The 14,402-nt window shown below is 37.3% G+C and overlaps 1 protein-coding gene across 1 annotated transcript in view; it reads right to left on the bottom strand.

Annotated features, from left to right (window-relative positions):
- The window catches only part of mcu (mitochondrial calcium uniporter), a 105,639-nt gene that overhangs the window by 6,874 nt on the left and 84,363 nt on the right, over positions 1 to 14,402 (bottom strand). The window contains exons 3-8 of the mRNA XM_055170529.2: positions 12,804 to 12,867; positions 5,970 to 6,140; positions 3,108 to 3,212; positions 2,869 to 3,029; positions 1,678 to 1,881; positions 1,474 to 1,590 (exon numbers count right to left, since the gene is read on the bottom strand). Of these exons, the coding sequence (XP_055026504.1) occupies positions 1,474 to 1,590; positions 1,678 to 1,881; positions 2,869 to 3,029; positions 3,108 to 3,212; positions 5,970 to 6,140; positions 12,804 to 12,867 (822 nt within the window). The remainder of the gene's footprint in view (positions 1 to 1,473; positions 1,591 to 1,677; positions 1,882 to 2,868; positions 3,030 to 3,107; positions 3,213 to 5,969; positions 6,141 to 12,803; positions 12,868 to 14,402) is intronic.

The following is a 14,402-nucleotide window of genomic DNA, read 5'->3' as shown; positions in this document are numbered from 1 at the left end:
TAAATGATGCGTATATACCTTGAACATCTCAGTTTGCTTACACTGTCAAAAATAAAGGTACAAAGATATTTTCTGGTTGTATCCTAATAAAGAGACTGAGAAATCATTATATATCATCACTATACAATTGAAAAAACAACAAATCTAATGGAAGCATGGTGGCCTAAGACTTTTGCACAGTACTGTATATACATACATAAACCCACTGGAATCATGTAGACTCCTTTATCTGATGATGGACAGGCTTTAAATAACTGCCACTATTCAATGCCATTAATATTCAATGCCAGGATATTATGTAATATAACTCTGATTGTGTTCAGATGAAAGAAGAAAGTCATATACACCTAGGCTTGATTGACGGTGAGAAAAAGATGTGCTAATTTTCAATCTGGGGTGAGCGGTTCCTTTAGAAGACTTAATAGCACATATGTTTACTTGCTCCAGGCCAACAGCCCAGGTGCCATCTATGTATAAATATTACACAAATGACAGGTGTTTACATTAAAGATTTATGACACCCTAATGTAAATACACGTGGCACAATGATATACAGTGAATTCATCACTTTGTGTTTACATTGCATAGAAAAGAAAATGTAAACATTCTCAAAACATTTCCATTGGGGTTATACAAGAGAGACAGACAATCCAGGTTAGGGTTAGGAAATAAAAAAATAATTTTTAACTGTAAAACTATTATTTAATTGTGACAGCCCCAGTGAAGCGATCCTTTAAAGGTGCCAAAGAATGCATTGAAATAATATGTTAAATTGTTCTCTGATATCTACATAGAATGTGGCTTTATTACGTGCAAAAATTATATAGAGACAGTTTAACATGTTCATTTACAACCCTAGGATTTGCCTTTAGAATGAAATGGTCAATTATTACCTGAAAGGGTCATGAATAATAATGTTGAGCTCTGCTCTGATTGGCTGTTTCACAGAGCTGCTCATTTCAGGAGCTGTGTGAGTGTGTAAACAGACATTATGTTTGAGTCTGTATCAGACGAAGATACAGAATTTGAGGAATAATCAATTGTTTGAAGATTGTTAATGGAGGTTTCTGAGAGGTAAGTTTGTGTTTTTTCAGTATGGACCTGCAAAACATAACTTTAACGTCAAAACGATAGCATATAGCATTTACTAGCATATAGCGCTAACTCAGCAGCCACAACTTTGTTTTTAGCATTGGTACAACATTGCAATTAATTTAATGTGTAATTTAATCTTGGGGCGTACATCTCGACTGTAACGTCACAGTCGGTGTTATGTTGAGATTGGTCTGTTTTCCAGAGGTCTTTTGCATGCACAAGGTTTACATAAGGAGGAAACAATCGTATTTGAGGCTCACGATATCTCATTACCATGTACACAACTCTTATTATTCATCTATGCCTTAGATAAATATAGTTTTACATTCTGCGGCACCTTTAAAGAAATAGCAGGAGTAAACAAACAAGCATGCTTACCTCAGCAATAGCATCTTTCAGTTTGTTGTATTTCTCAATGTCAAAGCGTGTCCTCTTGGCTCCCTTATGAAAGAACAGCAGATACTGTCTGTCTCTGGCGTCTGGATAAATATATTCCTGACGTGACGGGACGACAGCAGAGGTCAGATACAGATACTACTACTATTCTAGGATTTGCGGAGATGAAAACGTTTAGATCCTCACCTGACGTGTCAGCACAAAGTAAGCGTACATGGCCATGGCTGTGCCGTAGGTGATAAAGTATGTGACCGGCTCCATGATATCCCAAGAATATTCCCACCAGGTCAATCGTGCCAGAATGCCAAATTGCGTGGCCATGTAGGCCATCCCACCCCACAGAACCCACGTGGTCCTACGTTCTGCTTTCCTACTCAGCTCTTCTTTAACCTAACAAATGGAGATTACAAATGATGTGAGAAATATCACAGGAAATATGAAAAATAGATCATATGCGCTATTCTTTTACATGAGGTACAATATGTTTGCAACCTTGTTGTCAAAATTTGAGACACACAGCATTATTTAAGTTTAGGTTTTCATTTTAACTTATTTAGTAACGCTTTACAACAAGGTTCATTAGTTAACATTAGTAAATTACATTAGTTAACATGAACTAATAATGAACTGCACTTATACAGCATTTATTAATCTTATTAATACTTTATTAAAATCTTGTTAATGCACTGTGAACTAACATGAACAAACAATTAAAAGCTTTATTTCTATTAACTAAGATTAAGAAAGATTAATAAATAGTAAACTAAAAAGAAAATGCTTCCCTGCCAATGACGTGCATTTCCGTCTTTCTGCAATATCGCTATTATCCACTCTTCCGCAACTTATAAAATCCGGAAGTATCGCCCTAAGGCAAACAGCTGTATGTCCGTGTAAGTTTTCAGGATCGCTCTGAATCTGATCTCTATCAAAAGTCCTTCACAAAAATTGTATTATCTCAGCTTTTTGCTCAAAATTTGGTGTTTTTGAAGAAACCTACCCAGAGGTGACGAAAAAAGAACGTACGGAGGTAGGAAGAAACGTTATTGTTATTATTATTTTTTAGTTTTTTTTGAAGCAGAGGGTCTGTTCTTTTATTTGATATATTGTATGTTTATATATTTTAGGAAGAACACTTTCTGGAAGACATTAAACTTTTGTGAAAATCATGAAAAATGCTTATAAACTTTTTAAAAAACGCTGGCGGGGAAAGAGTTAAGAGCCAACCAATCATTTTTACAGTGCAGGTCTCACATTAAAAACATTTCATTATCTACCAAAGCTTAAAAAATCTACAAAGTATGTCAAAAGATGGCAAAATATATTTATGGAAAGCACCATGAAACACACATTGCATTAGCTTAGCATACGGAAAGGTACCTTCTCCAGTGGGCGGAGCTGAGAGTTAAGGTCCTCCAGTCGTCCAACCAGCTCTCTCTCTTTGTTCAGCTGATGGTCCTCTATGCGCAGTGTGGTGTAGAGCTGCTGCACTAAAAACTTGACATCATTCAGCCGATCCGCTTCCTCATGAGGTAGCAGATCTCTGAAGGACACAAACAGAATATTAAAAACAGAAAGCCTCACACTCGATAACCTAAGATGCGACTGACCACGCTCACCTCTGCTTGGCGGTTGCACTAGATGCGTTGTGTCATTAATGACAAGCTTAAAGTTGTCCAAAAGTAAAATATCAACCCCTGTAGAGGACGCTATCCTTGCTCCGTCTATAGAGAGAGAGAAAGAGAGAGATTACCAATTGGTCAAATACTGTAGGGGAGGTATGTAATCTTATATACTTCATTTTTCTTAATCTAAATGCTTATCACAAACTTTTCCAATACGGTTGCTGAATTATATTAAATTTTAATTAAATATTTCATATCAAGGCCCTCTGTGATTTGTGGATCGAAAGGAAAAAAGTCAACGAGTCAATTCAAGAGCTGCCAACAAATAAGTTTCACCATCTTATACTATTTATGCATAAAGAAACGGTTCACAATGTACAATCATTTCTTTCATCATCCTTTTGTGAAACACAAAAGAGGATTTATATTTTCAAGTTCAAAAAATCATCATAAAAGCATCAAAGACGTTTTTTATATAACTTATGCAATAAGTCTTATGAAGCCTTCTTTATGTAAAGAGAAAAATTTAGGTCCTTTTTCACTAATAATCACCCCATCTGCTTCAGCTCTCCAATCTCATCTGCAGTTATATTTTTCAACCTTGTGTGTCCGACCTCAGTCTGTCCATATTTCCCAGGTTACACTTTTTATGCAAATGCATTGGCATTCAGTACGTGCATACTAACAACACTGACAAAAGTGCAAAGAAAAGTTCTTGCAATGTTCTTTTTTTAAAGGAGCGGTGAATTAAGAAATCTATTTTAACTTGAGCTTTTGTTATATATGAGGTCATCGTACTTGAATAAACATCCTTTAAGTTTCAGAACTAAAAACGTCCTATGAAATATTGAGACCAAGCACAGAAAACACCAGTTTTTTTGGAATGTACCTAGTAATGAGTTAGTAGTCGATTTTTTTTATCTTAATGTCTACTTCAGTCGCTGCATAACCTTTCATCTGAATTTGATATTAGAAATGCGTGGTTGAAGTTTATTTGCACCTGTTATGCAAAATCCAATTTGGACATAGTGTGTGTTTGCAGTGTGTGAACCCTACAATGAAAAAAGCCACCCACTCCTTTTTTTTAATCCCCATTAAGCCAGATCAGTCTCATTAGATATGATGTTTTGATTCACTTATCAATGTGATGTCACATTGATAAAGCTCCACCCACTTATAGTCCTGCATTACCATACCCTCAGCGAGTTGTACTCTGTCCACTAGATACTATTGTTTCAGACTAAAGTATATTAATAAGATCTATTTTAACTAAAAACACTCACTGTCTGTTTTTAAAGAAGTGAGGAGCTGTAGTTCATTTGCATTTAAAGGTACAGACATCAAAACAGTGCTTTTTTGGCTCCCACCCAAATAGAGGCATTTTAGACATGCTACAACAAATGATCTATGAGGTATTTTGAGCTGAAACTTCACAGACACATTCTGGGCACACCTGAGACTTATATTACATCTTGTAAAAAGGGCATAATAGGTGCCCTTTAAAGAAGTTTCAGCTAACGTGGGTAAAATATTGAGCGAACAAGCTACATGTCGAATCTGGATTTGCAGAGAGACTTCGATTAAAAAGCAATGCTGTTCCATCAATATTGGATCCGGACAGAATAGCACTGCAATCTTAAGCGAGTAAAACCTTAGTACCACGTTTCACTACTGCTTTGTTAGAGATCGCTTTATATGTCCTGATTGTGTGTAACATCCGTGTCTAACCACAAAGTTAGTGCTAAAAACTTACCATGCTGTAACACGCTAAAGCATCCTTGGTATTACAGTGTCTTTGATCAAGCCAGTCACGTTTTGAAAACACAATGAAGTGATTTAGATTCTGATGCGCGCTTACTGTGTTGTTTACGTTGCATTTGAAGATTTGTTGTTTGCTACTTCACCCATACGCATTGTCATTTAAGTGTATCGCCTTGAACATTTATCTCCACATCGGAAATTTTCAAAACAATCCCCACATGTAATGACACAGGATAGAAAGCTAGTTTACTATGAAATATTTATCCAATCAAAGTAGTGGGTGTCTACATCCTAGTCTTCAATGCGGCCCGCCCATAAAAAAAAGAGCGTTTCTCAAGCCAGCCTCTATGGAGCCCTTAAGGGGACATGGAGCAAAAATAAGTTTTGCGTTGCGCATGCGATAGTTTTGTGTGAAACTATCGCATGGTCACGTGTAACTATTGCGTTTAGTTTCGCGTGCGCACGTGAAACTATCGTGTGGTCACGCGTAACTATTGCATGGTCACGCGTAACTATCGCGTGTGCATGTGAAACTATCGCGTTTAGTTTCGCGTGCGCACGTGAAACTATCGCGTGGTCACGCGTAACTATCGCATGGTCACGCGTAACTATCGTGTGCGCATGTGAAACTATCACGTGGTCACGTGTAACTATTGCGTTTAGTTTCGCGTGCGCACGTGAAACTATCGCGTGTCACGTAAAACTAACGCGTGGTCACGTAAAACTATCGCGTGGTCACGTAAAACTATCGCGTGGTCACGTGTAACTATTGCGCTTAGTTTTGCGTGCGCACATGAAACTATCGCATGCGCACACGAAAGTTTCGAGTGAGCACATGAAATTAAACTTTAGATTTTTTTACTCCAATGTCACCTTAGTGGCTTGGTAAGCCTCAAATTACTTATTGCTTTCATGTTTTTAAAATGTAAACCTCAAACAACAGTATAAAACAATAAAAACACCTGATTAACCACATCTTTAAATTTGCATGTAGCCCTTTTAGTTTACTTTAACAGTGACACTGCAAAAAAAATATTGTAAAGAAAGCATCACAGTTGTACAGAGTTTTGTGTGTGTGTGTGTCCAGGGTTTTACCTTCAGAGTAAATGGCGACTCTATCGATGCCTCTGTCTTCTGCCTGCAGCTGCTGAAGAAAAACACCCACCGTGTCACTCAAGGGTTTTAGGGTGAACTGACAGCGCTCTCGTCGGGACGGCAGGCGCACAGAGATCACCGGCAAGCCGTTTTGATACACCACTGTGATGTCTGTGGACACAAAGCAAAATGACGGTAAATGTAAGCAAATCCCACATGCATATTATGTAGGACGCAGTGCAAGCGGTCCTTAGAGAAAATAAATGTTGCCTCCAGTAAGCGGCAAAATTTTCATTTCCGCACGTGTTGCATTGCTGCTTGTGGCAATTAACCTGTGGCTAATTCATAGCAAATTACTTATAAGTTTGCTTGAATGCTATATTGTTGTGCATCACACAGTATGTGTAAGACAAATGTGTATGTGGCCAGCAGGGGGCAGTATTGTAACTACAGTAAGAAGGGACATCCCGAACCCTAATGAATGATGGGAAATTTTCATCTCAGGGACTGCAGCATTAAAACTGTCCAACCAAGGTTATGAATGATCTCCCCTGAGCTAACAGCAAACCAGTCTGTGTGGAATAAGTGGATGTCGCCGTATATAGTGACTAGTTTAAAGTCCATGAATCTCCTACGAGCCGTCCCGTGGGCTGCACAGTTCTGGTCCGAGTCTCCAAAATAAGCAGCGGTCGGTTCTGCTTATTTATATACTCATTACTGCGGCCGTTATGTTTAATGAATCTGAGGAGGTAGCGTGTAGCTGTCGACATGACAAAGATCAGACTGAGACTATCAGAGAGTCGCTGGTACTCATTTACACTGAATGCTACGGGAGGCCTCTCAGCGGGGAGATCAGAGACATTCACGTCATACTGGCCTTCATTTCCAATGACTTCAGAGGCAAACAATGACAAACTGACCAAAAAAATAAACATAAGCTTCACTGAGAGTCTTACAATTAGTGAGAAAATATGTAAAATCCAAAGTAAACCGTTTCAGCATCTTTGTCCCATTACATGCACATTTTAATGTAAAGATGCTGGTCTGACAAATGCCCAAAATTAGTCTAAAACCACAAACAGACTAGCTGGGAGACAAAATAAGACCAGAAAAACAGTTTATTTGCGTATCAGATTTTTTAGCAGTGTGGCATCTGACATTATGGGTGATTCTCACAAAATCCAGACTTAAAGTGTCCAACATCAGATTTTTTAAAAAGCCATTTTTTTCGCACATATAAGATTAAGGTCTGAACTTACTATAATTATTCTTTTAAAGGATTTAAAAAATCTTTCCTATAAAATTATAAAAATTTTTAGATTATCATTATAAAAAATTATCATTACCGCAACAAGATATTACATTAAATATATGCATTTACAAACTCATGTTTCGGTAATGAGAACTAAAAAGTTGTCTAGGTACTATGACAAACAAAATTTCAACTTTTATCTGGAGAGAAAAAAGTAAGAACTGCTTACCTGGTAGCCATCTTGAGTGTCGCAGTCAATTATGTCCCTTCCAACTATTTTTTTTGTTGAAAATGTTAGTTCATTGAGGGCTTAAACAATTATTGAAAATTGTTGTGGAAGATGAGAATTTTTTTCTTGGAGACATTTATATTCCTTATCATTGTCTCTACATTTACCAATAATCACCAAATACCACATGTTTCTTTACTGTAAATGTTTATAGTATAACATGCACTGAAGCTTTTTATTTTTTAGATATTTTAATTATAAATATTTCCATGTCAAAGAACCCAAATCCAGTCATGGACACGTTGCGGTAATAAAAATGTTCCCCTTAAATGTGAAAAAAAATTGGTTTGTATGATGTCATTTGAAATCACGTGCAAAATAGTACATGAAGAGATGTTTATAACTGTATGCTTCTTATTTTGATACTCTTACTTTGCATTTACTTTTTTTATCAAAATGTTTCATGACACCTCATAAGTCTAATTCTGCGAGAATCACCCTTATTGGTTTCCTGTTCTGGCCCAAAATTGCTTCTCTGTAATGAAAATAATACTTTATTATTATTATTATGGTGTTGCTTTAATTTGATATATTTGTAGTTTTCATTTTTAACATTTTTGCCACATTATATACTGTAGCTTAAATGTTTTTATTTGTCGGACAAACAGGTAGCCTCACCCCTCACTCATGCCGTTGGCTGATCCAGTGTTGCCGTCTTATGATTTGTAAGTTAAAACATCCGTACGGACATTTTACGAACAAATTGGGATGCCCAAAACAATCAAAACAATGTTTTAAAGGTGCCAAAGAATGCATTGAAATAACCTGTTAAATTGTTCTGTGATATCTACATAGAATGTGTTCGACTTTATTAAGTGCAAAAATTATCTAGAGATTGTTTTACATGTCCATTTACAACCCTAGGTATTGCCTTTAGAATGAAATGGTCTATTATTACCTTATTTGAAAGGGTCATGAATAATAATGTTGAGCTCCGCTCTGATTGGCTGTTTCTCAAAGCAGCTCATTTCAGTAGCTCTGTGTGTGTAAACCGACCTTATGTTTGAGTCTGTATCAGATGAAAATACGGACTTTGAGGAATAATCAATTGTTCGGAAATTGTTAATGGACGTTTTTGAGAGGTAAGTTTGTGGGTTTTTTTGCAAAACGTAACTGTAACCTCAATAGTAGAACTTCAGCCTAAACGCTAGCATATAGCATTAACTAGCATATAATGCCAACTTAGCAGTCACAACTTTGTATTAGCATTGTAACAACATTGTACTTAATGTAATGTGTAATTTAATGTTGGGGCGTACATCTTGACTGTAACGTCACAGTCGGTGTTATGTTGAGATTGGTCTGTTTTCCAGAGGTCTTTGCATGCACAAGGTTTACAAAAGAATGAGGAAACAATCGTGTTTAAGGCTCACGATATGTCATTACCATACCAACTCTTATTATTCATCTATGCCTTAGATAAATACAGTTTTACATTGTATGGCACCTTTAATATTACAGAGGATTTTAAAATACTTTATAACAACACTTATGGGTTGGATCCCCAGGGAACACACAGTGCATTACAATGTTTACATTTTATTATTAGTTGTTTTGAATAAAAACATTTACAAATTACAAAAATGTAAATGTACTCCAACAGTATTTGCCCTTTTAAGGGAAATGAGTACAGTTTCTGCCCATTAAAATGGGAAAGAATGAACTACTTTAAAGTACGATAGCTTCTGCTCAGCTTCTATTAAGTTTTTAAAAGGCCGGGTACAGAACAGCACATCACAGACTGCCATAAGGGTTTACTGTATATGCTACTGTGCCGCAAAGCGGGACATCAACATCTCCAACTCGTTCATCATCTTCCTCCTCCTCCACCCAAATCTTGGCAAATTTTCTGTCTAAGCTACCCAGTGTGTGATTATGTAACTGTCATATTAAAACTACTATTAAAATCCATGCTGAAGTAAATCACTCTACAACACATAGAGCTGACTCTATTTATATCCTCTCTCTCTCTCTCTCTCTCTCTCTTTGTTTCTGTCAGCCTGAGTTTCACTTTCCGAGGTCAATACATCTCACGGCATACAGTTTGAGCCCATCACCCATCCATTTATACACTGCTGTGATCTATTTTACAGCTTTCTGGATGTAGCAACAGAACTACATTACCCATAATGCACTGTTAGCTCTACCATGGAGCTGCACTGTACTGCAGGAGGTCTGAAGAGGGCTATTCGTTAGCATTCCGTCCCATTTATCTTGTGCATGCCGCCATCTTTGTACATGGGCACTACTTCGGCAATTACTTGAGACATAAAATGGCTTATTTCCTTAGCCAATCAATGGAGAAAGGTGCCTTTTCCCCAATAATAAAATGTTGTGTTTATGGTTGGTATATACCGCTGGGCGCAACTGAACCCGCCTACCATTCAACCTCTGTTGGGGTTAGGAAATGCACAACAGAACAAACTGAAGTGTACTGTGAATTAAACACAGCATTGATTCATTCAGAGTATAGCAGAAATATCAGTTTGCTATGGCTATTTTTAATGATACAGTAAATACATTTTTGGGGTGAACTATCCCTTTAAGGCAGTGGTTGTCAAACTGGGGGTTGTGGCCCCCTGAGATGGTGCCAGTTTAATGACTTTTTATAAAATACATTAATTTATCATAATTAAACCTCAGAAATAAAATAAGGCTATTAACCAACACCACTACATGGTATAATTTAATGTTTTATTTAATTAAAATGTTACGTTTTGGAATGTTTTATGCAATACATTTTCTTTGGGGGGGCCTTGAAGGGATGCACCTACACAAGGGGGGCCGCACAGTGAAAAAGTTTGATAACCGCTGCTTTAAGGCATAAGTAAATTGAGCTGTGAGGAAGTATATGCTATGATGGTATATACTGTATGCTAGGTCACAAATGTTATTGTAGTACTAGCAAACATTCAAATTTTAAAATCTCTGTTAAGTCAATATTGAAAATAGTTTCTAAACAAATTATAAATGTTAGAAATGTATTGCTAAAACATGCCAAAAAGACTGAAAACTATGTAGTACTAAACTGCAAAGTTATATGGGCAGGGTTAAACTGGTAGCTCAATGACGCACTTGAGCCACCGTGCATGGCCCCGCCCCTAACACAATCGCGAGCATCCATTCAGGTTGCAGCCGCATTTATAAGTTGAGTTAAAGGTATTGCGGAGGATTTTCTTTTTCCGGGTGGATCATTTTCATAAGTTTTAGTGCTGACAATGGACACGTACCCACCCATTGGGTCTCATTCATGAAGCATGCGTACGCACAAATTTGTTCGTTAAATGTGCGTACGGATGTTTTAACTTACAAATCATGATTCAACAAAAAAACTTTCATAATATTTTTTTTTAAATGTATACAAAAAAGTAAGAACAACTTAGACCACACGTACACAATAATCATGAACCAAAAAAAAGAATCGTATATATTTTTTCATGATTATTGCGTACATGTGGTTTAAGTTGTTCTTACGTTTTTGTATATTTTTAAAATAAATTTAAGTATGAAAGTTTTTTGTTGAATCAGAAACTGAAAAAAAAACGGAAAAAAAAAACAGAAAACATGTAATATCAGATTTTACAGGGACTTTAAAAAAAATTAAGATTCCACTTTAATAAAAAAATCATGATAATTAACTCACCCCCATGTCATCTAAAATGTTTATGTCTTTCTTTGTTCAGTCGATAAGAAATTATGATTTTGAGGAAAACATGCCATGATTTTTCTGCATACAGTGGACCTCAACAGTTTACAGTTATAATGCAGCTTTAAAGGACTCTAAACGATCCCAACAGAGTAATAAGGGTCTTGTCTGGTGAAACAATCGTCATTTTCACCCCCCCCCCCCAAAAAAAAAGAAAAATAAAGTTTTACGTAATCACGTCGAAAGGTCATGCATGGCAGTGTTTCCCATACATTGACTTACTCGTGGCGCACCGCCACAGAACAACACTGGCCACCACAAAAAGATTTTTCATGATTCCCAATTACATGTATATTTTACTTTTAAAACTGCTTAATTCATGTTGTGAGCGCTCAGCGCGCCCCCTCTCTCTCACATGACACTGAAAAGGTGGCAGTGCTTTAATGTCCGTTCCTCCGTATACTTTCTTTTTCGCGTAAACGTCATCAGTCACGGATGTTACTGACAAAGAAGACGACTGATCTAGTTTATCATGACTTAACGAAAGGTTAGCATTAGTGTTTCCCACACACACAGAAACGTTTTCTTGATGTGAGAGCTTTCTCTCTTCAGTGTAAATGTATGGTGATTTTGTAAATCAGGATTTTACGTTTATAAATCAGGATTTTAGCAGCAATTAAAGAAACAGCTGGGTGGATTAAACGCGTTACTGGGTCGTGTTTAGTCACTTCTTTATAGTCTACTCATTTTATGTCTGACAACAGAACAGAAAATATGTAAAAATAGCAGTCGGTTGTGTTTAAATGCAATATAATGTGACAGATCAAAAATTAGAAGTGAAACATATTTCAGGAGCCAACACTCGATGAAACGCAAACACGTGATGACGTATGCTAAATAGTCTCTCAAAATCCTGTGGGAAACACTGCATGGCGTATGCGAAAAAACTGCTACAATGTTTACAGACAAGAGAGAGAGGACCGTTTCGACGTTGTTGTATGTGGAATGATACTTATCAATGTCTTTATGTCAGTTTATTGTTAAAAATGGTCCGCAACGCGCGACCTTTCGATGTGATTACGTAAAACTTGACGTTGCACTGCCGCGTCACATGGCTAGTGCAAGATGATAACTTGTGATTCAAAAGTACATATTTTTTTATTTTTGCCTAAAATAGATAAGACTCTTATGTATCAGTTTGGATCGTTTAGAGTCCTTTGAAACTGCATTAAAACTGTAAACCACTGAGGTCATCTAAACTCCACTATATGGAGAAAAAACCTGGAATGTTTTCCTCAAAAAAAACTGAATTTCTTTTCTACTGATCAAAGAAAGACATCAACATCTTGGATGATATGGGGGTGAGTAAACTATCAAGATTTTTGATGAAAGTGGAGTAATCCTTTAAGTTTTATAAATTAAAGTAAGATGTAGCATAAAATACTAGATTTCTCACAATGGACACAATTTGTGAGTCAGCATCTGTAAAACGCGTATGTTAATGTAAAATCTTCCAAAAGCAAAGCTGCAGAAATAAAGTGAGAGGTCAATGCTGATTTCCACAGTTGGCAACACATCTAACAGATGCAAAAACCCACAAGTATTTAAATATGTTCAAGTAAACAGTGCATGGACGCAACCTCTCACCTTCTGTAGCAACAGATGAACACAGAAGTCTTTGAGCCTGCCATGAGGGAGAGTCTCTCCAACCCTATACAGAGAGAGAGAGAGAGAGAGAGAGAGAGAGATTTGTTTAGTTGAAGCTTATTAAATAGTACAGCAATATGGTCTGTTTACTTCTGGTAGGCATTCTCAATTTGTCTAAGCTTGTCTCTTTACAATGGGTGACATTTAAAAGCGATCCATGCATCTTACAGACTGCCTTTGTTCTTTTGAGGTTTAAGATCTGCAATAATCCTTTAGAAAAAAACCTGGTAATTATGTGATGAGGGTTTATTCACACTAGTATCATCCATACGCACAAACTACATGCAATCACACTAATGTGTGGGCAGGGAGGACTGAATCATGGAAACTGTGAAGCTATTGAACAAAGTCTTTGTCCACTTACAGTATATTTACCCCTGACTTATAACTGCAATAAAAGTGAGCGATTGATAAAAGAAATTCACAAACATTAGTTATTGAGAACAGTATTCATCCCTGCCAAAATAAACAAGGGCTATAACAAGTCTACGTGTCTTAACCTGGTTACAACAGCTAGTTTAGGCTACAGTAGTTATTTTCCAACACAAGCTCAGGTACGTATATCATGCACCAACAACATAAATAACACATAAGTATGCAAATGAGAGCTTGACAGAAAAAAATTAGCACTGTAAATGCCAATCCGATGGAACGCCCGACCTGGCTCCTGGGTGTTTCTCAAATGAAAGATGGCCAGATGGGAACCACATGTTTTGAATTAAGGGAAATACATCACATTTTCCACTGCGCCTCTAGAGAGGACACTAACCACAGAGAGAGAAGAGAAAGAGGGCACAGAGAGAGAGAGAGAGAGAGAGAGAGAGAGAGAGAGAGAGAAAGAGAGAGAGAGAGAGAGAGAGAGGGAGAGAGAGAGGGAGAGAGAGAGAGAGAGAGAGAGAGAGAGAGAGAGAGGAGAGAGAGAGAGAGAGAGAGAGAGGATGATGGCACAACTAAGTAGTGATGCTATTTTAAGAGCACAGGAATTTAAGGAAACACGTTGTGCTGATTTGATGGCAGCAGTATCCGTGTGTTTATATGTATATGTTTTAGGACGCACTGGATTGAGGTGAACAGGTCTGATCCAGACTCTGTTTCAAAAGCTGCCCCTTTTACAGACTAAAATGGAGCGTCTGATGCACGCGCCCATCCGTTGGATACTGTACTCGCACTTACTCCTACACACGCTGCTCCACAAACCTGACAGCAGTCTGAAAATACTCCATAGCGTTTATGAAAAATTTACTGGGGCCGGATCACACTGACACGCTTGTGATGTAATACGGAAACCTTGGTACAAGTTGGTACAAGGAAAGAACAAGCCACGAGGACTACTTTTTTAAATTCTGCCCGCTCCTATCAAGTTTAATTCCACTCCCATTTTTAATTCTTTCTGTGCACACTCCCAGTATTCGCTTTTTCATGATTTTCTTCCAAACGCTGTTGCTAAGTTTCCCAAAAGTCATGATTAAATGTTCCCCTAGAGCAGGGATTCCCAAAGTGTGGTACGCGAGCTGCCACCAGGGGGTGCGCGAGAGGAAA

Source organism: Misgurnus anguillicaudatus, chromosome 11 (assembly GCF_027580225.2).
Source record: "Misgurnus anguillicaudatus chromosome 11, ASM2758022v2, whole genome shotgun sequence".
Taxonomy (NCBI): Eukaryota; Metazoa; Chordata; class Actinopteri; order Cypriniformes; family Cobitidae; genus Misgurnus; species Misgurnus anguillicaudatus.
The sequence above is the reverse complement of the archived record's forward strand: the minus strand, read 5'-3'. Positions and strand labels throughout refer to the sequence as shown.